Raw genomic sequence first — 26,376 nt, 5'->3', positions numbered from 1 at the left:
AGTTTTACAGGTTTTCCTGACCCTTGACTCCTTTTCAGTTTCAGACTTTTAGGACATTCCAAGCAAATGACATCAAATAATTACAAATCTTCTCTGAACCTTTGTGCACATGAAAACACAGCCAGCAGAAGCCTGCACACACTCAGCTCCTGGTGTGGCAGTGCTTTTCTAATACTTCCTGTGGTTTTCTTGCTCAAACACTGAGGAGAACCTCTTCTGCTGTGATTCTCTGAAGAAGGAAAAAACATGACAGACGAGAAAGCACGAGCCCCAGTGATAAAATAAATAAATACAAAACATAAAAAAACAAACAAAAAAGCAACTGTTCTCTCTGCGAACACAATAACAAGGCTCATCCTGTACGCTAAGTTGTTAAGTAGAATAATTTATTGCAGTTCTTTATTTATTCCTCTGTTTCTGTTCATTAACAATAATTACAGGTTTAAAAGCCAAAAGCATTTACAGAACATACAAACGTATTACACACACAGACTCACACACTACAATCACAGACTCAATAATGGAAGCTTGTTATGGCAAGCTTTGGTGGAGGCTGCCAGTAGTTGGAGGGAACATGCCGCCATGTTGTCTTGCAACATGGCGGCATGTTCCCTGCAAATCACCAGCGTCGGCTCTACAAACAGTGCCAAGCCTCTTCAGCATGTCAGCGATCATCACTATCATTCTTCTGCTATTTACAGCAGCATGGTGGAAGTGACAGACTCAAAAAAAAAAAAGAGTATTGCTCTGAATTTCTCCTTTATAAACCTGTTGATGACTGTACAGAGTAAAATCAGAAGAGTGATCGAGCATTAAGACTTCAGCTGTGTGAAAATGGCACAGAAATGAAGAGAGTGAGCCGAAAAGCAAAGGCAGAAGAGAAAAGGAAAGAGAAAATGGCGAGAAGACAGGGAAATATCTAGAAAATGAGTCAGAGCAACTGGACTTCCAGTTTTCTAGAAGTCCAGTTGCCCTGCCTCAGCTTCTAGATGACTCAACTTCTAGATAACTTCACCTGAATGACTGAGTCTTCACAGACACGAGTGGAGACAGGGAAGTAGGTTCTAAACAATCAGTGTGCTTTCTTAAAAGTTGAAGTCAGACCATAAACTGAGGTCAAAATACACCAATCCTATTCACACTGATGAAATAACAATGTGGCTGGGAGCTCCAAGTTGTCCGTTACATTCATCTCACCCCTCACTGGTTAGCTCTTCTGATTATTGCAGTTATAAAGCTTAATTCAGCGCCTTCTCCAAAAGGCTCGGACAGCTTCGTTGTCTCAAGGATCACTACAGGAAATCCTTCCTGCCTCATGCCATAACTCTGTACAACACATCTTCTCTGTGTTCTGTGTTTTTTAAATAATCTCTTCTGTTGTTTTCTTTTCATGTGAGATTTACGTTTATGTTCAGTGCCCGTGATTTGTTGCTGCAACAGTGGAATTTCCCAGTTTGGGAAAGAATAAAGTATCTGTCTGTCTGTCTGTCTTAAAGGAAGAGGGCAGGGTTAGGGTTTGGTTCCTAGACATTGACCTCAGTATCTAGTTTTCTAAAACTGAAAGCAAATGTGATGGTGATCGAGTGTCTTTGTGTTTCTTAGGGTAGTTTTTTTCAGCGATTCCAGGATTTAAACAAAACACTTTCTTTGGCGCAATGAATCACATTATACTTCGACTTCCTTTCCAAGAAAAACATTTTATGCTTTGTCAGAAGGAGGAAAAAAAATTTGTTATTTTACCCAAAAATTCTTCTTTCAGTCTTTCTTTGAGAGTTTCCCAAAAGCCACTAGTGTTTAAAGCATTTACCTATTTAAACACATTTCCAAAATAAAACACAGTAAAAGCTCAGGTCAGCACCTGAGGGGCAAACAGCAGATACATTCAACCCAGTGTGCAGACCTGAAGGCAAATGGTTTCATGACACACCTAAGATCACTGATCACAGCAGCACTTTATGAAGCTGTCAGGGTTTTATAAACCAAACCGTTTCACTGTTTATTAGATTATACAAATTACTTAATTTGTTCCTTGTAATAGACACCAATGAGACAATGGTAAACGAATGGATCGTTACTTTACATGTGGAAAAATAAGAACTAAACCAAATGAAGAGCACGCACACCTACCCAGTGACAAACAGGTGTGACATGCAGTGGTTAAAAGGCGAGTGTGGCGGACTCTGTGTGCACTGTATGCACCGTGTGTGTGTGTGTGGGTGTGTGTGTGTGTGTTAGCATTGTAGTGACCACCACCACAAAAAAAAAAAAAAAAAAAAAAGTAGGGGTGAGCTGTTACGCCAACATAAGACACAAAAATAGAACAGGTCTTTGAAAACTTCGCAGGTGGATGAACAGCTCACAGGAGCAGCACGCCGTATGTGTGTGTCTTTCAGGTGACAATCGAGTAAAAAAACGTTGCTGGTTGCGCTTGTACGCACGCGTGCTAAAAACCTTTGCATCCTCACACCAGAACACACTCGCGTGCACAGAAATTCAAATGTGCTTTGAGCCTTCCTTGAGCCCAACCAGTGTTTGTCTCGTCTTCAGTAAAGAGTCTTTCTTCATGTGCAAACACAAATGTTGAGATGCCTCCAAAAGCCTCTGGACTACTCACTACCTACAGGCTGCAACATGAAAATATACTGCAGCCACGCTGAGTAGTTCAACTATCACACGTTGCTGTCCTCAGTGTGTGTTAGAGATGAGTTTAAGTGCATGAACATCAATGTGTCTGTTGCTTAATCCAGTTCAAGAGAGTCCGGTGTTCCAATGTGTGCTTCTGCATCTTCTGTCTTCTCTGCAGACTCTACAGCTGTTGAGTCGCTGCTTTCTTGCAGCTCTGCAGCACAGAGGTGTCTATCCACCTCTAAAGGAATGTCTTCACCCTCAGCGTCTTCTCCTCCCTCTGCTGTCTCGTCAGTGGGTGTGACCAACTCTGTTGCCGTGGTTTCATCTCTTACTGTTGCATCCGTTTTCGTCTCATCCATCGGCGACCCCTCCTCCTCCTCCTCCTGCAGCTCCTCTTCTTTTTGCTCTCCTATCCTATCCCCCTCCTTCTCGTCCTCCTCCTCCTCTGCGATGGAAGCGTCTGGTCTCAGGAGGGAGTGCGTCGTAGAAATGTGGCTGGTGCATGGGTGCAGGTGCGGCGAGTCGGCAGGGGGCAGCAAGGTGAGCGACTCGACGCTGAGGGTGTCAGCACTGTTGTCAGTGAGCAGGGAGATGGTGGGCTGGGAGGCAGGAGTGAGGCTCGGGGCCAGGGCCGGTGCCGGGACTGGGGTCGAGGGAGTAGAGGAGACTAGTGTTACTTCCCCACCTCCTCCTTCACCTTCTCCACTGGAGGAGGAAGGCGGGGTGTGCTCCAAAAATGTACTATCATCTAGAGCAGAGAAAAGTGGGAGATAGGTGAACTCAGAGTAAAACAGATTTTTAAGTATTCCCCCTGTGGCCCTGCAGGGAAATTATATGACTTTTCCTTGATAAAGCTCCTACTTTACTAATATTGTATCTGTAAAAGCAGAATAAACATGCATGATATAAAAAAAACAGTGTGAAGCAAGTAAGAAAAACAAATTCTTCAGTACTCTAATGCAGTGAAACTGAACAATATGCTCTAAATTCACATGCCACATACTTTTCATCATTTACAATGTAAAGAATAAGCAGTTATGTTCTAACAAGGCTGAGCTTGTTTCAGATCAGCCCATACTTCCTGCCTCCAACACATCAACTTCAAAAAGTGTTTATTTGCCGCCTAATATATCCCACATTGACAGATGCCACAGTTTTGAGATGATCGTTATTCACTTCAGCTGCCATGGTTTTCATTTCGTGGGTGATGAGTGTATAACAGATTTGACTTTTATAATAATCAATGACATGCTGCAACGAAAGTGTGGTGACCTGGGTCACCTATAGCAGATTCTACTGGGTTAAGGTGCACGTCTGTAACAGCTGCTCTGACTGGCAAAATGTAATGATTTACAGACGCCTGTATGACTCACAGATCTATATGCCCTATGCTTCTATACTAACGGCTCAACGAACACCAACACAACCTCTTATGGTTTTTGTGGCATGTGTACATATGCAGAGCATAGTCACACCCATTATTCAAGGTATACAATGGTATGTGGGTGTGTGTGCTATAGTGTGAATCTACTACTAGCTTACTACAACTGTTTCTGTTAGAAATTACTCTCTATTGGTGTATCTGAATGTTACTTGTGGCATTTTATTTTTTGCAATTTATGTATTTACTTCATAGCCCAGATCCTGTTCATAATAATGTACCGTCTGTGCTCCTCTGTGCTAGTGCTCGTGTACAGGGACTGTGTACTTTGTGTGTACTTTGTGTGCGTGTGTGCTACCTGTAGGGCTCTGAGCTGATATTGTGCTTGCAGTAACAGAGTCACATCTTCCTGTGCTCCCACTCCCACTGGAGGGAGGTGAGGGGGAGGAGAGGGGTGAGGGGCTGTGCTGAGACACACAATGAGCCACCGCAAAACCTGGGGATGGCGCACACGAACACAAACACACAGATACACACACACTCATGTGTTACCACTGCTGGGGGATTCTCTCGTCTGAGCATATCTCAGACCGGTGAAAATTGTGTAGGGCATAGAATACACACTCATATACAATGAGACGTGTGTGTCTGTCAGGCCCACAGTGCATGTATGTGTATGTATGTGTGTGTTTAGACTCGAGCAATTCTGAGCCTTCATCTCAAAACCAAATTAAATCCCCCTCATCAAACTGTTTTAAAACCTTATATAAGTGAAACTTCCCTAAAGACGTTCACTTTTTTTTAGTGGCTAATAACACATTTCCATAAACACAGTCTCCAGTAACAGCTTGACGTCCTATTATTTTGACATGGGAGAAACCTGGACCTTTGGAGAGGGGAGCAGGTTTCGTTGGTGAGATAAACAAAGACATATTCAGAAACTGCAGCAGGTAATGTAAACCAGTGGAAAAGATTTAACCATGACCACAGATCTGAACATAATGTAAAACTTTAGAAAATGGTATTTGGAAATACACACATTTTAAAAAATGAATGGGGAGTCAGGGGAAGTTCCCTATGAAGTATGGAGCACTTCATTCCAGTTGTTCTGCAATTAATTTGGTGTCGTCTATATTTAGATTTAAAGTCAGCAAGAAGCAGTTTCTGGATTTGTCTGGAGTAGTTTACAGGCTGCAGCAATCAATCAATGTGCAAGCAATCAACCCTGGTTATCTGTCTGGTACCTGGTACTTTGTCGACGGAGGCAAAGACTGATCTGTTCGCTGTGGGGTCGTTGGGTGCACGTCTTGACTGCTCGTAGAATCGGAAAGGCAGGCCACTGGGTGAAGCGTTTGCTGTCTGGCTGAAACCCAAAATCTCTGTTGCACTGGGCTGCACTGGCAAGTCCAACAGAGCTGCACGCAGAGAGGCAAAGGAATATAAATAAAACTTCTGCAGAGAGTCATGTCTGCCTCAGTCACAGTAATGGGCCAGTTTCAAACTTTGTTGGGATATGTCTGAGAAAAAAAGGTGCTCATGTATTTGTTATTATTACAAGTGGGTCACGGTGCCTGTGAGAATTTGAAATGTTTTTGTGACTGTATTGGCAGGATTCACATCCCCCCTGACTTTGTTGTGTTCACAGGATTTCATATATCACATTTTAATGTGAATAAGTAATTGATGTATGTGATTCTAACGAATCAGACTGTTGAGAGAGAAAGCACAGTCACTGGTGAGCAACTCCATCTTCTTCTTCTTCTCCTTTGGACTGCTCCCCTCAGGGGTCGCCACAGTGAATCCTCTGCCTCCATTTAACCCTATCCTCTGTATCCTCCTCACCCACACCAACTATCCTCATGTCCTCCTTCACTACATCCAAGAACCTCCTCTTTGGTCTTCCTCTAGGCCTCCTTCCTGGCAGCTCTAACCTCAGCATCCTTTTACCAATGTATTCACTGTCCCTCCTCTGAACATGTCCAAACCATCTCAATCTGGCTTCCCTGGCTTTTTCTCCAAAACATCTAACATGAGCTGTCCCTCTGATGTCCTCATTCCTGATCCTATCCATCCTCGTCACTCCCAGAGAGAACCTCAACATCTTCAGCTCTGCTACCTCCAGCTCTGCCTCCTGTCTTTGTCTCAGTGCCACTGTCTCTAAACCAGACAACATTGCTGGTCTCACCACTGTCTTGTCCACCTTTCCTTTCATTCTTGCTGACACTCTTTTGTCACACATCACACCTGACACTTTCCTCCACCCGTTCCAACCTGCTTGCACACGTCTCTTCACTTCTTTTCCACACTCTCCATTGCTCTGGACTGTTGACCCTAGGTCCTTAAAATCCTCCACCTTCTCCACCTCTACTCCCTGTAACCTCACCGTTCTACTTGAGTCCCTCTCATTTACACATGTACTCTGTTTTGCTGTGGCTAACCTTCATTCCTCTCCTTTCCAGAGCAAACCTCAAACATCTGTATCTACACTAAAAAAGGATTCTCTTGGATGATGAAATGTGTTAATACAAAAAGCAAAGTTTAGACTTTTGGCTGAAGTTTTTTAAAGCACCACATAAAGAGTAAAGAACAGTAAACAACAGAATTAAGAGATATAACTTTCAGCATTAACTTGTTAAAAAGATCTAAACTGTTACGCTCTGACAGCATTTCTGTGAATTTACAAAACAGAGGGGCAAGTAAAATAAAGAGAAAGAAAATAGAGGAAGTCATTTTAAATCAGAAAGACTTGGGGAAGATTTTGGGGAAATAACTGTAGTAGTTTAATTCATTTAGTAAAGTGAGTTCCAATGAACTAAAATAGTTAGTAGTTTGATTTTGTGGTTTGGTAATATATTTTATTGAAGACATTTCAGTTTTGCTACATATTCTGAAATACTTCCTGATTCAAGAGCAGCTATTCTGGCTTCCTGTGCAAAGCAACAGGTCATTTTAACCATGTGAGTGAGGACAAAAGGATTAACAGGCTTCTTTTTTTTATCCAACCTGCGATCCTCTGCATCTTCATGCGTCGGGCCTGGATGCGACCTTTCGCCAGCCTCTGCTTGGCAATGATGCAGCGGATGTGGTCAGCAAAGATGAAGTTGGCCTGCAGGATGGGGAGCGGCTTGGCGTGGGGGTTGGAGCTGGGCTTATGGATGACTATGTTCAACGCTCTGCTGTCGTCCTCAACGCCAGACACCTGCATGTCCTGTTGAAGGACAAAAGGGAGGGAACAATGAAAGATTAAAAGGTTTAGATTAGACAAAGGGAGTTTAAGGACAAAGAAATAAAAAAAAAAAAGGTAAAAAACCTGAGAAAACAAAAAACAGGAATGAAAACGCCAAACAAAATTGTGGGAGAACAAAAACGAGAATAAACAAATGCAAAAAGAAAGTGAAAAATAATTTTAAGATAATTAAGAAAGATATAAATGAGGTCAAACCAAAAACCACAGTCATTATATTTATTAAGCATGAAGAAGGAAGGAAATATATTATACACAGTAGGTTCAGAACGCATAGGAAAGATTGAACACTATCACCAATATCAGTTCCACAAGAGCAGATTGAATATATTCTGCAGTTCATTTATTTTAAAAATTCTTTAGAAAAACCTATGTCAGTATCACTTCATCCTATCAGAGAATATATAGACATTATAGAAAACACTGTAAGCGGAACACAGTATGACTACACATACTGATCATTGTCAAAATACCCAGAAATGACAGGAAGAAGTTACAGTATGCTCCTTCATGATATACAGGATATCTAACATTTCTTGTCTGAAATGATATAACAAACAGATCAACACCTGAAGGATGCAGTGAAGAAGAAACAGAGAAAAACAAAAATCCAAATTACTGGCAGTGAACTGAGGGGTCAAGAAACATGAGAGCACAGAAAAAGGAAGAGCTGAACAAAGAATTTTTTGCACAACAAACACCACACACACACACACACACACACACACACACACACACACACACACACACACACACACACACACCACTTTTCTCTTACTTGCAAGAGGCCAGCAAACTTGACAACACCCCATCCAAGGCGCTTGGTCTCTGGTTCTACCAGACTCATCTGGTAGACGTCTACAGCGAGGAACCTCTGGGCCTGGACACCATCTTTACTAACCACCATGCAGGCTATTAGGTCACTGTTATCTAAAAAAGGTGACAGACATTAAGGTAAATGTGCTGCTGTGTTATTCAGGTCGAGGTATGTCTCAATGCCTCCTCTGGGCCTTGACACAGGTGAGAAATGATTTCAGTTCATCACTTGAGTTACTTTTCAGGTAAAAAGAGCAGGTGAGAGGATTCCCTGCTTGCCTTTGTCAATATTTACCCTAGTTCACAACATCTTAATTAGTTGATCACATTAGATAAAAAAAAAAAAAAAGATGAGTCATTAATGACAGTTTAACTTCTTCTTTACTAACAGTAGCATCTACTCATCTTTTTTGTGTGTCTGTGTGTGACACACGCAATTAATGACAGCTCACTGGGACAGGCTTGACCACTAATTCAATGCCACATAAAATAAGAACACAGTAGCTTTAACAGCCTACTTCTGTTTTATGTTACACATGAAAAAAATCACACAATGATTCATCTTACTCAGAAAAGCTTTGGAGCAAAGAGAAAGTCAAATATGGACATGGAAATAAAATATTTATTATTACTATTATTATTTATGAGTATTTATTTTAAAATATATATTTTTACAAGACATCTTGGAGCCACCACCTCAGCATCTTCCTCTCTTTACTCCAGCCTTCACACAATTTACCACAGTTACCTAATACAAAGCAAACATGATATTTGGGACTGATGACAACCTAAATTGACCTAAAACACTAGTTTTGGTGTAAGTATCACCTACCCTGACTGGCTCTAAATATAGTAGTAATGGTATAGTAGTAGTATAGTAATAAAGTGGTAATACCACACTGAGGTACAACACCCGATCAATTTCTGTGTCTCTTGCTGAATCATTTCCTCTACGTAACTTCATGGTCTTGGTTTCTTGGTTTCTATTCTCGACTCCTGACCAGTGCATCTTTCGGCTGGTGGGTCGGATATGGTCAGGTTTTGAATACGCAGCATATTTGCTCCGCTGAACAATAAAAGTGTACAAAACTTTTGTTTTCTTTTCTCGGTGTCAGAGAGCTGTTGATGCACACATCATGGCTCGTAGATGACTGTCTCTCTAAACAATATTACAGGATGAGTGGGAGTTACCAGGATCTTGACTTTACACATTCAAACACCAGAAAGCACCACCAAGTGAAGGAGGAGTCCCCAAAATAGTATGATAGTAAAGGCACGCTAATAGCTAAATGGTCAGAGAAACTTAGGGAAGTTTGATAGACTGAATCCCCAGGCCAGCTGGGAAAGCCCTCTCACTGCCACATTGACTTAATTTAACTTAATTTGACCCAGTGGGGGTTGCGTCAAAAGGGCTTCCAAGATGATGTGGTCCAGCTGCTTCTTTGGAAACAGTGACAGCTTCAGTCACTGAACTTGTTTCCAAACAAAACATCCAAACAAAAAAGGCAAGGAAAACACCATCATCATCTTTGAAAGATTTGGTTTCACATGGTTCCTCATTTTAGTCAAGAGAATTTTTATATTCCCTCCCATCCCAGACATACGAGTTAAGCAAGTTCGAGTTCTTTAGAAATTTTTTTTTCTTTTTTTTTTTCCCTGACTTGCTCACAACTTAATGTAAAACACAGTTTTTCCACTGCTCTACAACCAAACCAGATACAGATAGACTGAAGTTTCTCAGTAAAAAGAACTACACATACTTAAAAGTCTATGCTGTATTGGGTAGTAGTGTAGCACTAAAGCTATCAAGTGTCTATAACCAACCTACACAAACATTACTGATGGTAGACAAAGCAGTGAGCTTTCAATGCCAAGTGTCATATTTCTCATCCAAACCAGAAAACACAAACTGAGTATCAGGTTCTTCCAATTTGATTTTGTGACACGATAAATTATGTACAAGGGCTGAGAACAACTCAAACAGAAAGAATATCAGCCGATGCATTTATATGAGTTCTACTATCAATACTAAATTCCACTAATGTACTCCACAGCAAAGTGCAGAACGTCTGGTCAATAAGTATCATTCTGAATTGGTGTCTGTGCCTTCTCCTTTGAGTCACATGTGCATTGCTCAAGCATCGTTTACAATCGCAAAGCTCCTGCTGATGGGAATGACGCATGACCTCACAGTTTTAAGGCCATCTACAAAACCTCGACTCAACTGCTCCACACTGACATGGTACACAAGTACAGCAACTAGCAAAGGTCTTTGATGCCACATCTACGATGGAGGATGTGGTAAAATGTGACAGCCTAAGGGTCAGATAAAGATGTTTGTGGGTGGAAGGTTTAAATCCCCCAACTCATGAGGAAAAACCCCTCCCTCTCCCCACAATTACTCTGTAACAGCGTGTTCTTAGTCAGCCATCTTACTTAAATGAAAGTAACAGTAAAAAATATACAAAGACTGTTTAAAATGATCTTGTCATGTGAGTGAAAATTATTGGAAGTTATGTCACACCTTGTGAGACTGCTCTTAAAGCCTATCATAGCCTAAATCTGCCACAGTCTCTCGACTGCCATTTGGAATCACAAAAACAGTCACAGTTTCAACCACCAAATTCGATTTGAAAGTAAACCTGCAGGGAGACATTTAGTTTCAATGGGTCTGTTTCTGCCTATTTGTAAAGTTATTTTTGGGATACTCCCACCCCCTCACCAGAGACAGACGTCAGAATTTTGAGACAAATAAAATAGGATTCTTTCACGGATTAGAACTTTAGTTATTCACACCAGCTAATTAAGGGTGTTTTATGTCGTCTAAACAGAGAAATGTGTTCATAGCATCTGAAGGCCCATGCTGCTGTGCCAAGGGTTTGATCCACTCATCGGACCACTTTAATAACCAGGAGAATATACTTATTCTTCAGCGATGTGCTTCTAAAAACTGCGTGCCAAAACTGCAACTCAATTATCTTCGATGACATGATAACTTTGAAAGGCTATGACTATCTAAATTTGCCACAAATGGCACAGCCATCAGTGCTTAGCAGATAACCCACTGCTATTTGCAAAGAACTCTTTTCTTCATGTGTGATTCTAAGAACTGATCATCATGGTATACTACTGCTTTTCAAACACCTGAATTCATAAATAAGATACATGATATATTATTATATAATAATAAAATAGATGCAAAACGGTTTGTATATTCTTCCAAGTGAAATGGATATTTGAAAATGTTTACATTTTTCATAATATTTGAGCTACAATCAGTTTATTAAAACACAGACGAGAGATGGTGCAAGATACAATGCATCATAAGGAGAGCAAAAATGTGAAAGAGGAAAAGAAAACAGATGGAGCAAAAGAGACTTTCCTTATTTGCATCATTACATACACCTAATATAGATACTGAATTACACTTTCTGCAATGGGGAATTTGTGGTGAACCTTACTTTCCTTCTGAGGTAATGCTGATTCAAATAAACATAACATAAAGCTGAGGGAATAGACTTGTTTCAAATAAGAGAAGGCGGGGTTCCTGTCTACTCCCCAACACTCTCAGAGTGAAAGTAAACGTATTTCAACAGTAAAATAAAAATATCAACACATCAGCTACCCGCAGGGGGCTGAAGCTGGAGCTGACACTGGGAGTGAGATGGGCTGCAGGTGGGTGACAGGTTGCCAGGGTGACACACATATACAGTATACAACAAAAAATGACTACACGCCTGGTCGATATCACTAAAATCCATCTATCCATCCATTATCTATACCCGCTTATTCCTATTTTAGGGTGACAGGGAGTAACGGGAGCCTATCCCAACTCTCTTTGGGCGCAAGGCAGGGGTACACCCTGTACAGATTACCAGTCCATCGCAGGGCCACATAGAGACAACCACATAGGCTGACACTCACTTCGATTTAGAATTGACAATCAACCTGTATATCAATCAACACACATGTTTTTGGACTGTGTGTGGAAGCCAGAGTACCCAGACAACACCCACGTGACCACAGCGAGAACATGCAAACTCCACACACAAAGGCCAGGAACCTTCTTGCTGTGAGGCAACAGTGCTAACCACCAAGCCACCATGTTGCCCATCACTAAAATCAAAAAGCAAATTCTATCAGACATTTGTGACTAAACCCTAAATTAGAAGGCCAACATCAGTGCATAACCCTTTATCAGTAAGATTCTATTCTTTTAATTTGAAAGAATATTTTATTTATCCACCTTTAATTTTGATGACAGATGAGCATGGTTGCCAGGAATAAATCTGTTGACAGCTGCTTTGCCACTTTTCACAGATGATTCTCGTCATCCGCTCTTTGCTGAAGGAAGTTTAGGTTTATAAGAATGAAAGAATATGCAGCCGTCTTTTCATCTCTGGTAGCAACATCTAAACTTGCAGTTTTGTGCAGTTTTCAAAAAAGGCCAGTGTTATTATTAGTAGTCATCAGTAGCACAGCTCTTCCTATAACTCTTAACCGCTGCTGCAGCCTCTTTTCAACTTTTGTTGAGCAGCCCTCTTTAATCTTTATCAGGTCTCACAATCTAGTTTCTTACTTGTTCTGGCAATTACTTCACATGTCGAGTCATGAAGAATTTGACATCTTCTGGGCCAGAATTAAGACAGTTGTGGGGGTTCATGAGTCTGTTTAGAACTCTATTCATGCACTTGACTGGAAGTTACAGGTGCTGTGAACTTTTGCAGTGATGCTGCGTTAATGTTGTACTTTAGGTTTGATTTTCTGTTATCTTTCTAATGTGCTGGCTTTTAATTAATTTAATGTGAAATTCAAATACTCTACACTTCAACTTAAAAACAATATATTTCAATTTAGAATTCAGTTCATCAAATCGAGGCTTGAGATTTGCTAATAATTATAAAAACTTGAATCCAGAGATTCAACAGAACAAATTGTAGCTGCCTAATTTATTGTTCTTGTCGACTCGACAGTATCACTCTGAGTCACACTACAAATAGCTGAGCATGTTATGGCAGCTGTACATAAAGTGTATGTTGTATGTCTTTCCTCTGTTCCAAGAAGAATATTATCTCTACATATGGTGACTATTTTGAGAGAGCTCCAGCAGCATAACCTTCCAGGAAACAAATCAAAGAGTAGATGTATGTAATACGATTACCATTTCTCAAAACCAGCAGATATATTGTCACAAAAAAAAAAAAAAAAAAAAAAAATCCAGAAAATCTAAAGATAAATCAAAAGATTAAAGATAAAAGATTAAAACAAACTTATTCATAACATTAGTTTTGAAAGCATCCTCTCTCTACTGTTAGGGCCTGAAAACTTAGGTACAAGATATTATAATGTATCATTTATTATAATTTAGCTCAAATGAAATCAGCCTTATTTTCTGTATCATATACTGTGGCAAGCTGTCCTAGTATAACCTAAGCATCGATTCTAAAACCCAGACAATTTTTAAACCACACACACTTAGAACATTTCTGTTCACCTCCAGTTATTTTTGGTGGATAGTCTACCAGCTTGGCTTAACTGAGAAATGGTGTGCTGTGAGGGTGTGATGGTATTTACACCTGCATCGTCAATTGTAGTAACATCTTCAGTAAATTGCATCGAGGAGCCAAACGCAGACGTACACGTCAACAACAACAACAAAAAACGTGTTCACATTTGCAAGTTTGTGCACTCAGTGTCTGAAACATTACTCTGCAGTTGCACTTGTGATATCCTGTACAGCAGCACTAACCACGTGCAAGTTTCCATAACATCTAGACACCTGTGTACATTAAGACTGTTCGTGTTCTCTTGTGTGGGAAAGCTGTGTGCATACATGCCTGTAAGTGTGTCCGTATGTTGATGTCTCGCTCTCGTGGTTGTCAGTGTTTGCATGTGCATGTGCCTTGTTAAAGACTGTTTCCTCGCGAAGAGCGAGAATGTGCATGACATATTCCTAATGTGAGTCAGAAATCTCTGCTCTAATTGCAGATTGATGGAAGTTCTTTTTGGAGAACAGTAAATGTGATTGTTATTGTTCTCTCCTGCTCTTGTAGTTAGGAAGACATGTCCAACTTCCCTCCATTGACTGTCTTAGGTTACACTTAATATTGTCTGTTTTACTTTTCTTACCTAATCTGAAATTTTATTTAAGCACATCAACTCTTGGGTTCTGAGAGTGTACAGTACACCTCCGCTTCTGTGTGTATGTCTTACTGAGGTCTAAGACATCATCTGTCTTGATAAGGTCTTCAGGTCTGGTCAGAGGCAGCTGTGTCTCAGGTTCCCCCTGAAGCTGAAGTGAAAGCGACCGCAACATGAAGAAGACACGGATCGCCTGTGCAGAGTGGAGAGGTCCATACAATCACATATGCACCAACACACCCGGAGAAATGTCAAGATAAATCTAATTTCCTGTCTGAAACTCACAGTTACAATAATGTACAGCAACCCAATGAAAAGAATAATTCTAAATCATCATCGTCATCCAAACTGTCATTGTCAGAAACAAAACAATACATTCTACCTTTTATCTGAGCCTTGGAGTCCTGCCAATAGTTAAGGCCAATTTGTGCACACACTGATCCAATGCCAGAGGCTATACAAGAGCTATGCAGCGACGTAGCTATTTATACTTGTATGCTGGTGTGTCACCATTGTTTGCAGTTGCAACGAGTCGCGACTGCAAACAATGGTGACTAAAAAAAGAGTGGATTGTGTTAAGAGTTGGAGCTAAGAGATGTTGAAGAGCAGTTAACGTTTTTGCTGAAATTATTGTAGCACAGAAAAGAGAAGACGACAAAGGACATGGTCTGAGCAGCCACTGAAGCGACAATCACAGCTGCTGCAATGTGAAGCTACACTTCTGAGGAGGTGCTAGTCAGGCTACGATATCGGCTACAGAGCGCGGTACATGGCTATGGCATAGATCTAACACAAAATCATACACTGCATTTTAGTTTAATTACTTGAGTTTAGGTACTTGAAAATGCCAGCTATTACTTAAATAAGTACACTTTTCATGTGTCCCCAAAGCCTCACGAGCTGATTTCCTAGGACTCTAAAAAGCAGCTGTTTTGAGAGCCAATGTCATGAAATGTGGACTCACTCTGCGTGTCTTCTCAACGTCTCCACAGGGTAATCTCTTGACAAAGTCGATGCCAGTCAGAGGGGTGCCGGTGGGTGGCAGCAGGACTGAGGCATCCATCATTAAATACTCCACATTCAGTGGTTTACTCTGCAGCATACACACATGAGCATGAGTACAGCATCCATACACATCCACACATTAACAACAGGAATATATTTGTATGCTCAAGTTGATTATTTTTACTTTTTGTTGGTATGAAAAGGGATATACTAACTGTCATGCTCCTGTATTCATCTTCAAACATGTCAAGAAAGATTTCCTCGCCCTGTGATGACATAACATAAAAATTAACAACAAGCCATTCTAGGTTTTCTTTAGAATCATTCACATATCCGTCGTGAGACAGGTTAGTTTTACCCTACTGATGATGTGTTGTTGCAATAGTAATCCTGCTCTTAAAAGGCATGGGCTTGATTCCAGTGGACACATCTCTTTATCCAAAACACTGATGACGCTAAACAAGGTGCTACTTTGTCCTGAAACAATTACTTTCCTCTTTATCACTTATCTATTCCATGTTTACATCATACACTCAGGTGACGCGCCTTAACAGAATACACAGTGTACGGACACTGTGTGAACACAACACTTGGGTTTCATTCTCTATGGTGGCATTGATGTGCAGTCTCTATTGTTTGTGTTCATAGTCACACTTTGCTCCAGGGAAGAGACCCAACGTGACCACATAGACAAGAGATTTAGTAAACAAAGACTGCCTTTTTTCTGGAAATACAAAACTTTTTTTGACTACTCTTCTGCTAAACCTCAGACTATCAGCGCTCTGCCAATCTCCTGTGCTTAGCAATCAGAGAGAAATTCTTAAATGACGTCCCTTTGACAAAATTATGTTATGAACCAAAACAGGAAACACTGGAAAGATAAGGCAAGTTGTTTGGATGCGCATAGTTGAGCATCTATACAGAGATTTTATGTTTAGTTCATCTAGCTACTCTGATGCATTTCAGTTATATGACAAGAGTCATCACAGTTAAAAGGTAACTAGAATCAATATCAATTAAACAATAAAATGCCACCAAATTAAATGTTTATTGATCAAGGTAAAATCAAACCGCAACAATGAATTAATTAGCAAATCAAATGCTTCATATCTTAAATTGATTTTTTAAATGATTTATTTACTTCTTTTACCAATTAACATTCATTGATTGATTGACACTTAAATTATTGAAATGAACTAATGGACATGATGCTAAGTTGATCTGCAATCATATAACTGATAGAAAAGTCTAATTCACATTTGATTAGAGATCAGAATTATTCCCAAAATGAAGCACTTTATTAATTCCCAAATTTAATATAAAGATATACTGTAACCAAATAAACATGTTTAATAAGACAAGATTTATCCTAAAGAGACGTGCTATGGTTCACTGTGATCATAGGTAACAGGTTTTTACATGTTTGTTTTCTGGGATTTAACAGAAACTAGTTTCAACAAAAATACAAAAAAAAGGAAAATATATGTGGATTTATAACCAACTAGCTCCTTTGTCTATGGCCATGTTTGATCAAATATATTTTGCTGAACGCTGACCTATGTGGTAGAAAGGTCATGAGGCCAGGTAATCAGAATTCCTTTGACTGATTCCAAAACTGATAATCCAGAAACATTCAAAAAGAAACTGAAAGCACTTTGCCTGTGTATAAACATGACAAACAGCATATATGGGAAACACATTCAGTTAGACCTTCAAGGAAATGTTTCAGTTGTAAATCAGTGTCTGACACACATGCATGCACGCACATGACAATATAATCGTGTCTACTGGAAGTTTGGCGTTCACTTAAAAGACAAAGCATGTTTAACGGTTAGTTGTGGGTTACTATGACACAGTACATAAGAAGAACTGGTTGTAACATCACGATGTTACCTGTCCGGTTCTGTTTTATTTCTACTTTCATTTCATTCGCGTACCTAAATTATTGTCCCATACTCGCCCCAGCAGCTGTCTGCATTTCTCAGATCACTCAGAGAGACATGCAGATTCTTGCTGTCTGAGCAGCTAGAATAGTGACTATCAGATGAAATCCTTTTGTGTTACAGCAGTCAGGAATAGTACAACGCAAAATATTTATATCAATAACCTTAACCTTTTTGCCAGAATGTGTTTTTAGATGGCAGTTGTCATTTAACTTGTCCTTTCTCATACCTTGTACACATATGTGTGGGTAGCTGCGAGTACTGTTTTCTGTAGATTAGTGATGCATGGGTGTGTGTTAGGTAAGATAAGCATGTACTTGTGTCAAAGATTGTGCTTTACTGTGTGTCACTGTGCGCACTCACCTTGTAGAATCTCCGCAATAAATGCAGACTTTCTTCTCTTGCACCCTGCAAACACAAACATGAAACATACGCAGAATGAAGAAATGGAAAATACATTCATCATGTGGCAAACACTGAAACAAACACATTCAAATCTTTACTAAATGTGTATTTTCAACTGACAGGTAAGAGACATTACCAATAATTTAGTGATATAAAGTTCTATGATCAGGCTAAAAATTTAACCTTTTGACATGCAGTTATTACAGCGACGGTTTACGTGTTAATGTGTCATATTTCCTTTGTTCAATCCACATGACAACCAAGGTTTGCTGTTTTACACAGGGGTTATGCGCTCGACTATTTCTTGCCTGTTTTCCTCTCAGTGAGGAACTGATCAGCTATTTCCCCATGACAGACACTGACACCAATGGTAAAGACCTCAACAGACAGATTGGTTTACAAAATAATAAGGCAAGGTTTCACTTTTAAATGCTGAATTTGTTGAAATACTGGAAACAGATATTTAAAAACAAAAAAAAGCACACAAGCAATAACACAAGTACTTCTTGTAACTCTGAAGAAAGAAAGCAGGAATAATGAGAAACAGGGTGGACTGGGCAAGGATAAGCCTGAAGTGACAAAAGAGGAAATACAAAATTTCCTATAAGGCTGAGAAATTAAAAATATGCTGTGCAAGTGTGGGCAGTTTTTAGGAGAGAGGGAGAAGAGATGCCAAAGTATTTCCTAGGTCATAGCCAGAAAAGAACTCTTAAGAAATTCCTGCAGCTTTGGATTGTGAGGAAGTGATAAAAGTTATATGGAAAGTAGCTGTGTCACTGTACTGGAAGAGAAACATCTATGGATGGCTCAACATCAAACTTTCCACCTGCATGAAAATCTTTTGTGGTTTTCAGTCTGAGTCTGTATGACATCGTGACAGTATAAGAAACAGGATGTCTTTCTATGGTCATGAGGACACATTCTACTCCGATGCCAATTTTGTATGGACATTAGTTTTGATGGTTAGGGGTAGGGTCTAATAAATTAATTATGTGTATGAGTGTCACAACCTTAGTAAGACATGACTGTGTGTGTGTGCGTGCGTGTGTGTTGTACCTCCAGACAGGCGAGATGAACGTCTTTAATTATACAGTGGTTTCCAGATAGCACAGACTGTTTTAATAAAAGGCAGCTTAGTTCCAGTGTTGCTAGGCGGACTTTACCATCTACACACACATAAGAGAATAACACGAATGAGTAATGAGGGTGACTTATAGCAGTACTCCTACAGTTCCACAGTGACCTAAAGTAAAATTAACAAGGGATAATTTCTAATATTTCATTTATAGGTCAAAATATGTTCATAACATGAAATGTTCATATGGTTCTTGAGCTCCACATTTAACTACATTTATATGCACTAATACAGCAGCCAGCTGAAATGGAAGGCAAAAAATTCAGACCATCTTATGGGTCTATTCAGGTTTGTTTAGCAGCAATAACAAATCAAACTGGAATCCTGAAATAAGACAGGGATTGTTACCTGGCTGCGCTGCCTGGCTCATAACTCGGATGAGTCTCTCCACCAGCACCAAGCTGTAGGATTTCCTCTCCTGGTCAGGGACTGGCAGCTGCAGCCGCTCCAGAAGATCACTGTTTATACCTACAAAGATGGAAAGCAGAACAGATGAGGAAAATGTACAAAAAAATAATAACCAGACTCTGCACTTTCATGGCACCACCCCAAGCCCAGGCTGCCTGTCTATAAAACACTGCTCATGGTACTGTTGCGTTAATTTAAATGTGTAGCAGTTATCTTCAGTCACCAACTTTCTTGGATGAGTTACTGTAACCAACAAAGTGAATGTGCATGAAAAGAGAGGCCAACAGACAAACCTTTGCTGTGTGAGACAGCGTAAAGCAGGCAGAGGACAAACAGGGCGTGGTAGTCGTCATTAGTGCAGTCAAGGGCACTGTACACCATGTCTAAGAATGGCCTGCAGAGAGAGAGAGGGAAAGATATCACATGTTCAATCTTTATTTCTATTCATTCTCTCCACTTTCTCCATCACTCTCTACACAAATCTAACAGTTCAGAGTGTTCTGATACATGTACCTGCTCCTGTGTGCGTGTGTGCGGGTGGCTGCAGCGGTCTTCTCCTCATCAGTGATGTTTTGCTCTGTCAGCTCTGACACCTTACACTTCTCCATCACCACCATCTCAATCTCTGTGTGCATATGCAAGTTTTTATTTTTATTTTAAATACACACCATTTCCATCACATCACACACACACACACAGTAAAAACACACCACAGTCATGAAGGAAAAATGGTCTCTTGTCACCAGTGAGTCTGTATGTACAGTCTGAAGTGTTTCCTTCTCACCCTTCACTCAAAAAGTGAAATGTACTGAAGCAGCAAAGATGTTAAAATTCAATATTTAATAGCATTAACATGTAGAGGAACCACGGACGTTTGGTAATCTTTCAAGAAACACAATGTTATCTTGTCAAATTAGGAGTTATCCTCACCCCTTCAAAAAGTTTATCACTTTTCTTATCAATCGGTTAAAAGGGGTAGGTGTCATTTTTCCACCACAAATGGTACAAGTCTCATTTTGAAACTATCTGTTCCTCTGCAGCCCACGATGGCATATGTAGTGTCAAAAACTATTTTGTGCCTTTAGATCATCAATTTGACAAAGTTGAGCAGCCCTGCCAACTCCCTTCTCAGCATCTATCTATTAGACAGTCACAGTCTATTGGTCTAGTTAGACTATAGAAGGAATCATTTCAAATTATATCTGAAGTCACATTTTTACTGTACACACAGTATAACTACAAATACACACACATGCACACAGAGCCAAAGTGACAGACAGGCGGAGAGGTGAGGAGCACAGGATGGATGGTGCGTCTGTGGAAATGGACAGTTGGCTTCCATGAAGATTGTGTTGAACACATGGTAATCATGGTAGCCATGGGGAAAGTAAAAGGTGCCACACAGCAAAAAGAGGAGGCCTCATCTCAAAACTAGTCAAAGAGGAATTTTAAACTATTTTCTTTCTGTTTTCACTGTTTTTCTTCCACATTTTCTTTTAGCCTCAACTTCAACACACTTTCACTTTTTTTTTTAAAATACTCTTCGTTTTTCAGTCATCGTGCATCCTCACCTTGCCTTACTATTGACAAGCAGACTGCACAGTCTAATATGAATCTGTCATGTCTGTGGAGATTCTCAGTCATCCAGGTGAAGTTATCTAGAGGTTGTTTCATCAGTGGACTGATGAAGCTACTTGGATGAGTAGTGAAACATTTCGACCTAAAAACTAGAAGTCCAACTGCCATGACTCAACCTCTAGATGAATCTGTCATTAAACAATAAATGCAGGGAGATGCAAACAACAATCATGAACACACTCTTTTTACTGTTTGGAGACGAGGACTGCTGTCGTAGTGGCTGTTGGCTAACCAAGGTGCATCATGGGAGACTGTGTCTGACTGATGGAAGAAACAATCACAAACACAGTCCTGTACTGCTGTGTCCAATGAGACACACACTCACCTTCCGCCGTCTCCCCACTTGCTCTGCTTCCCTTAGAACTCCCACCTCCTCCTCCTACTCCCTCTGTACCTTTTCCTTTCTCCCTCTCTCGGCCTCCCTCCCTTTCTCCTCCTCTGCTGTCATCGTCCCAGCCCTCCTCTAGTCCTCCTCCTCCGCTGCTTCCTCCCCCTCCCCCTCCCCCTGCCCTTTCATCATCCTCCTCCTCGCCCAGGTTCTTGTAGTTTGGCCTTTTCTGGGTTCTCTTGCGGCCACGGTGACGGGACAGTTCCAGGGAACGCTCCAGAGACTCAGGGGGCTTTGCGAACCGGCGCACACCTCCTGCACTGCTCTGGGGGGTTAAAAGGACAGAGAGGAAGAGGCTTGAGTGTGAAAAACATCACATTCATGGAAGTGAGAATCATAGTGTAAAAACTCTATACTGCATTGGAACTCTGTCTGGCAACCATGAAATAAAGATTTTGTTCTAATGAGCTTTCAAAGATGTTTTTGATTAATATAAAACAGTGGTTGTTCTATGATGCCGTGATTTTTCGTGTCTACAGTGGTATCACAGCAGTAACCCATCACCATATGTGCTGAAGACAAAAGGCAGATATGGGTTCAAACAAGTGAAAGAGAAAATTGGAGGTGCACTTATGTCAGGGACATTATAGAGTAAACAGTTAGAGACCTTAGAAGAGACAAAATTTCTGTTTCCTTGTTCTGCAAGACATGCATGGAAAATTAGACACACATGAACATGCATTCACAAAAATACACATCTACACGGTAACTGATGTGTGAGAAGCACAGTGCCTTACAGTAAATCCTTCTGATCAACGTCTGTTTAAACACAAAGCCACTCCCCTCATTTTTAATCAGAAGAAAATGAGCACCACACACACTACACACACTACACACACACACAGGAAACAGCTGGTTAATGATAAGATGCTGAGCAGAGATATCTAATCTCTGACTTATGGTAAAACAGGGTAACTTTGGTAACTTTGGAAAAACTATGAATTTGGGTCTCTAGCAGTTGTACCACATATCTGGAGACTTCGATCTTAAACACACTGTAGTGAACATCAAATAAATTCTGTTCCATACTGTCATTTTCATATGGCACTGTTGTACTCAGTATATGGGTATAAGCACCAGCAAAATAATGCACCTTTTGATTTGTTTAATTAAAATTAATTACAATTTCCTTATTTACAGTAGATCAAATTGCTTTAGTTTGCAAGAAAGTTGTCTGGGGATGAATAAGTATATAATAATGCTGTAAAAACTCCAGTGGTTCTGTAAAATAAGAAGCTGAATAATCCACTTAGTTTTGTATCACTTGAATAATAAAGTGTCAACTTTGTTGAAGAAGGAAAAGAGAAAGAATTAGGCATCTTACACTGAAACTAAGTGGCCTTATTTCACTTCTTACACTTCCACGTACCCACTAAAAGCACACATGCACGTGCATATACACATGCACATTTTTCATGTAAGGAATTGGAAGCTGTAGGCCTATGCTTATTTAAATGTGTGCCAAGAACAGCCTCAGCTGCAGTTTCTTAGCATCCAGACGTGCTGGAAGGAAATGCGTGCCACATGAATCAAAACTAAAAGTAAGATCTTATGTTTAAGTAGAGCATTGAGGATTTTACTTTTTCCTTCTTCCTCCAGATGCTCTTATCTTACCTTCAGGCTTTTCTACATGTTCTGATGGTCAGGTCAGGCATAAGCATTAAAAAACTCAGACACATGGACTGAAGCAAATAAAATACAGAAAGTGGTTGTTAAACATTAAATTGTAAGTTTTGCAAGTTTAATAGTTTGTGGTTCAGATTAAGTCAGTCCTAGTTTTAAACTATTACCCTGAAATATAATAAAGTCAAAAGTTTTAGCTTTCCTGCAGCTAAGTACACTTTAAAAACACTGATACCTGTATTATGTTTCTGTAGTAGGATGGTACTGTAGCTGTTGCTAAAAACATAGTGTGTATGCTGTCAGACAAACCACAGACCAGTATCAGTGTGTGTGTGTGTTGCACCTGTTAGCTGACTATGTTCTGGTAAACCACTCACACTCTGAGCCAATGCTGAGAAATTAATGGAGGTCAGGGAGCGTGTAAGAAACCTACACATACACTCACACGCTCAGGCAAAAACCCTGCACAAACACACCTAGTAGCACATCCAAATAGGGCGCCATTTGCAGGTCAAAGACACTTAGAAATGCAAAGAGCTAAGACAGTTGCATATGCTTTAGGGAAAAAAGACACTGCTATGCTCATGCAAATATTGACATCTTGTAACTGGTGCAGTTGCAGATTACCATGTGTATAACGGAGAGAGGGAGAGAAAGAGAGAGAAAACTTCTTCCAGGAAAGAGATTGGCGTAAAGTGAGCCACCTCTGTCACTGTTCCATCATGTGACCTAATTTCCTGCCACATCATAGGCAAACAGGAAGTACCATTTGACCACCTGTGCAGAAACAGAACCCATTCCTCATCTATTTCATCTACAATAAATCTAACAATAACAGAAAATTACTTCTATCTGATGTGGTGGAACCGATTAATATCCATATCCCAGAATGCATGTACAAAAAAAAAAAAGTATACGTCTGTTCATCTTCTTATTCTATCACCAGATGTTCCCAAAGAGATGTGATTTTCTACAGGACACTGTAGAAATTAATTCCAATCAAATCCATCCCTGCTAAACAGCACATGCGAGTAAACACTGATTTAGGCACATGCAAACAATGAACAAAAACATTTGCTCATTGCATGCATGTGCTTATAGCATGAAAATAACCCCATCTGAGTTAATAACAGGTTTTCCCTTCACAACAACAAAACCTCATCTGACTTCACGATGGAGAAAATAAATCAGTCAGGTTTGAGAAAGAACAGCCACCAAAGTTACTGTGCAACATGTTCAACAGCAAAAGCAAACAGAACAACTAAGGTAAAAACAAATACAGGAACAGACAATAAACAAGGTGAAGTGTCAAAAAAAACCCAGCTCAATTGTGCTTATTAAAGTTTAAAAACAATTTCAATGACTTCTAATCTTCTGAAGGTTGCTACAGTATTGGTCACAAGAACAACACAAAACAACATCCACAAAATGTAGAAGCAGAGAAAGTGCTATAGCTGGTAGGCTCTAGTCTGGGCCTGGCTGCCTCCTGTTGTGGTAGACCAACACTTGTTGAGACATCACGCCTAAATTCACATTCACTGAAACAAGAGGCTGCTTCTTACAACAGCCACAGGTCTAGGAAACACACACACACACACACACACACACACACGCACGCACGCACGCACACACACACACGCGCACACGCACGCACACACGCACGCACACACACACACACACACACACACACACACACACAATACAAAGAATAACCACAAGGGTTCTCAGAAATGCTCACTATCTTTGCACACCCACCTGGTTTACAAACAGGTGGTCAGAACATTAAGAAGCAGGGGTGGAAGATGAGGGAAGAGAAACTAATTCACAGGAGCAGAAAAAGTGAGAGACTTAGAAAATGAGAGGTGAGGGGAGTCAGATGGGGAATATAAGGGGGAGAGAGAAAAATACCAAGAGTAGAGGGAAATAACATGATGGTACAGATGTAAATAAAAAGATGTTCAGACAGGAGTTCAGAGAAAACTGAATGTTTCAAAGCAAGTACACAGAAATGGAGTTGGAAATGAGCAAGAGATTTTTGTTAAAAAAGGGAAGGCAAAAATGTAGGTACAATTCCTACTACTGCTTCGATGTGGGTGTAGAAAAACCATGAATCTATGATCTTGTGGGGATACTTCGAACTACATTTTAGCCAGTACTCAGAACCTGAAAGGGCTTGTGGCTAAAAGTTTGGTTTTAAGTTTAAAGTTGGTCATAGGGTAAGAGTTGGGGTTAGGCATTTAATTGTGATGGTTAAAAGGAGACTTTTCAACCAGACTCCTAGCTTTCAAGAGTGGGCGGTTCATAACAGTGAAACTTTCCTCTGTATTACCTATATGAAGAGCTCTTTGTAAACACTTCCAGAAACTGAAGATTGAAAAAAGAAGAAATCCCAGTGGAACTCCAACCTGGACACTAAGATCATTTTAACAGCAGCTATAACAAAGAAAATCCAATGCTCATCCATTACAGCTCATCTCTCATCAAGTGGAGGCTGTTGTTAAATGTAACTACAACAGACATTACATTGGGATGCATCAAGCACAGTGCATCCTGGGTGTTGTTGGGTTTTTTAACCTTTGAACTTTTAGGAATAAGATGTAATTTCTCACTATTTTCCACAGTCACAGCATATTAATTAATTGTTTTTTCTTTTGCTGTGACCACATAAAGGACGTAACTGTATTAAGGGATCATCTGTGTAGCAGTGAATTATTCCTTTAAGGTTAGGGCAAGGTTCTAGTAAATGCTTTATGTAAAGTACCCACACAGCTAAAGAAAGACACATCTATGTCTATGTCTATGTCTGTGTGTGTGTGTGTGTGTGTGTGCATGTATCAATGCACTTCCCTGCATTTTGCAATGCAAAGTCTGCTCTGTGTGTGTGTGTGTGTGTGTGTGTGTGTGTGTGTGTGTGTGTGTGTGTGTGTGCGTGTGTGTGTACACATTAGTGGTTTTAATCATGTGTTCTGAGTGCTGTTTATGTGAAATATTGTGTTTCTAATTTGTATGTTTGTCTGTAAAATTTAGGTATGAAGCAAGTTTGACTGTTAAAAGTGTTTTTCTGAGTGTCAACATGTTTGCCTGGGTTTGTGTTATTACCATGTTCTTGTGTGTGCTGTGTATGTCTGTCTGCGTGGTGAAGACAGACAAGTCTCCATTAAGAATAACATTGGCCAGGGCATTGACCAGTGGCTGATAGTGGATGATCAGAAACACCTGTAAACACACAGACATACACAATTATAAAAAGTACTGAGAGTAAAAACAAGTATTGAGAAAATAAAATAGAGTACATAGAGAAAGATTTGTGAACAGTGTGGAAGATATGGCCTTAAGGCTGAAAAACACAAGCAATAGCTGAAGGCAGCTGCAGTGAAGACCTGAGAGCATCAACAGGGAAGAGGAAGTCTGTGTCAAAGACTTCAGGCAAACATTAAATATGTTGCTTCAGTTTATTTTCATGTGTATCTGTTCATTTCCTTCCATATAATTCTCTCTTTAATCCACTTTCTGAGTAATTAATGGGAGATTGTGTTCTATTTGTTTTTCTTACTTGAGACAGCAGGTAGAGGGACACCTGGGGGTTGATCTTTCTCTCTTCAGACTAAAAAACAGAAACAT

At 40.1% G+C, this 26,376-nt stretch overlaps 1 protein-coding gene across 6 annotated transcripts in view; it reads right to left on the bottom strand.

The window, feature by feature from the left end:
• Positions 1-364: 364 nt before the first annotated feature.
• The window catches only part of clec16a (C-type lectin domain containing 16A), a 34,995-nt gene continuing 8,983 nt past the window's right edge, over positions 365-26,376 (bottom strand). For 2 of the 6 annotated variants that reach the window (XM_026324774.2, XM_026324775.2), the window contains 16 exons: positions 26,309-26,359; positions 25,855-25,971; positions 21,070-21,397; positions 19,620-19,731; positions 19,400-19,500; positions 19,047-19,166; positions 18,620-18,729; positions 17,522-17,566; positions 15,431-15,481; positions 15,175-15,303; positions 14,283-14,403; positions 8,032-8,183; positions 7,013-7,217; positions 5,254-5,424; positions 4,368-4,505; positions 365-3,376 (listed from right to left, as the gene is read on the bottom strand). In XM_026324774.2, coding sequence (XP_026180559.1) covers positions 2,739-3,376; positions 4,368-4,505; positions 5,254-5,424; positions 7,013-7,217; positions 8,032-8,183; positions 14,283-14,403; positions 15,175-15,303; positions 15,431-15,481; positions 17,522-17,566; positions 18,620-18,729; positions 19,047-19,166; positions 19,400-19,500; positions 19,620-19,731; positions 21,070-21,397; positions 25,855-25,971; positions 26,309-26,359 — 2,589 coding nt within the window. In that variant the 3' untranslated portion in view covers positions 365-2,738. The remainder of the gene's footprint in view (positions 3,377-4,367; positions 4,506-5,253; positions 5,425-7,012; positions 7,218-8,031; positions 8,184-14,282; positions 14,404-15,174; positions 15,304-15,430; positions 15,482-17,521; positions 17,567-18,619; positions 18,730-19,046; positions 19,167-19,399; positions 19,501-19,619; positions 19,732-21,069; positions 21,398-25,854; positions 25,972-26,308; positions 26,360-26,376) is intronic. The other 4 variants (XM_026324777.2, XM_026324776.2, XM_026324779.2 and 1 more) reach the window with 4 other exon arrangements.

Source organism: Mastacembelus armatus, chromosome 8, assembly GCF_900324485.2.
Source record: "Mastacembelus armatus chromosome 8, fMasArm1.2, whole genome shotgun sequence".
In the NCBI taxonomy this organism is placed as follows: domain Eukaryota; kingdom Metazoa; phylum Chordata; class Actinopteri; order Synbranchiformes; family Mastacembelidae; genus Mastacembelus; species Mastacembelus armatus.
Note: the sequence above shows the minus strand (reverse complement) of the source record. Positions and strands in the feature narration are given on the sequence as shown.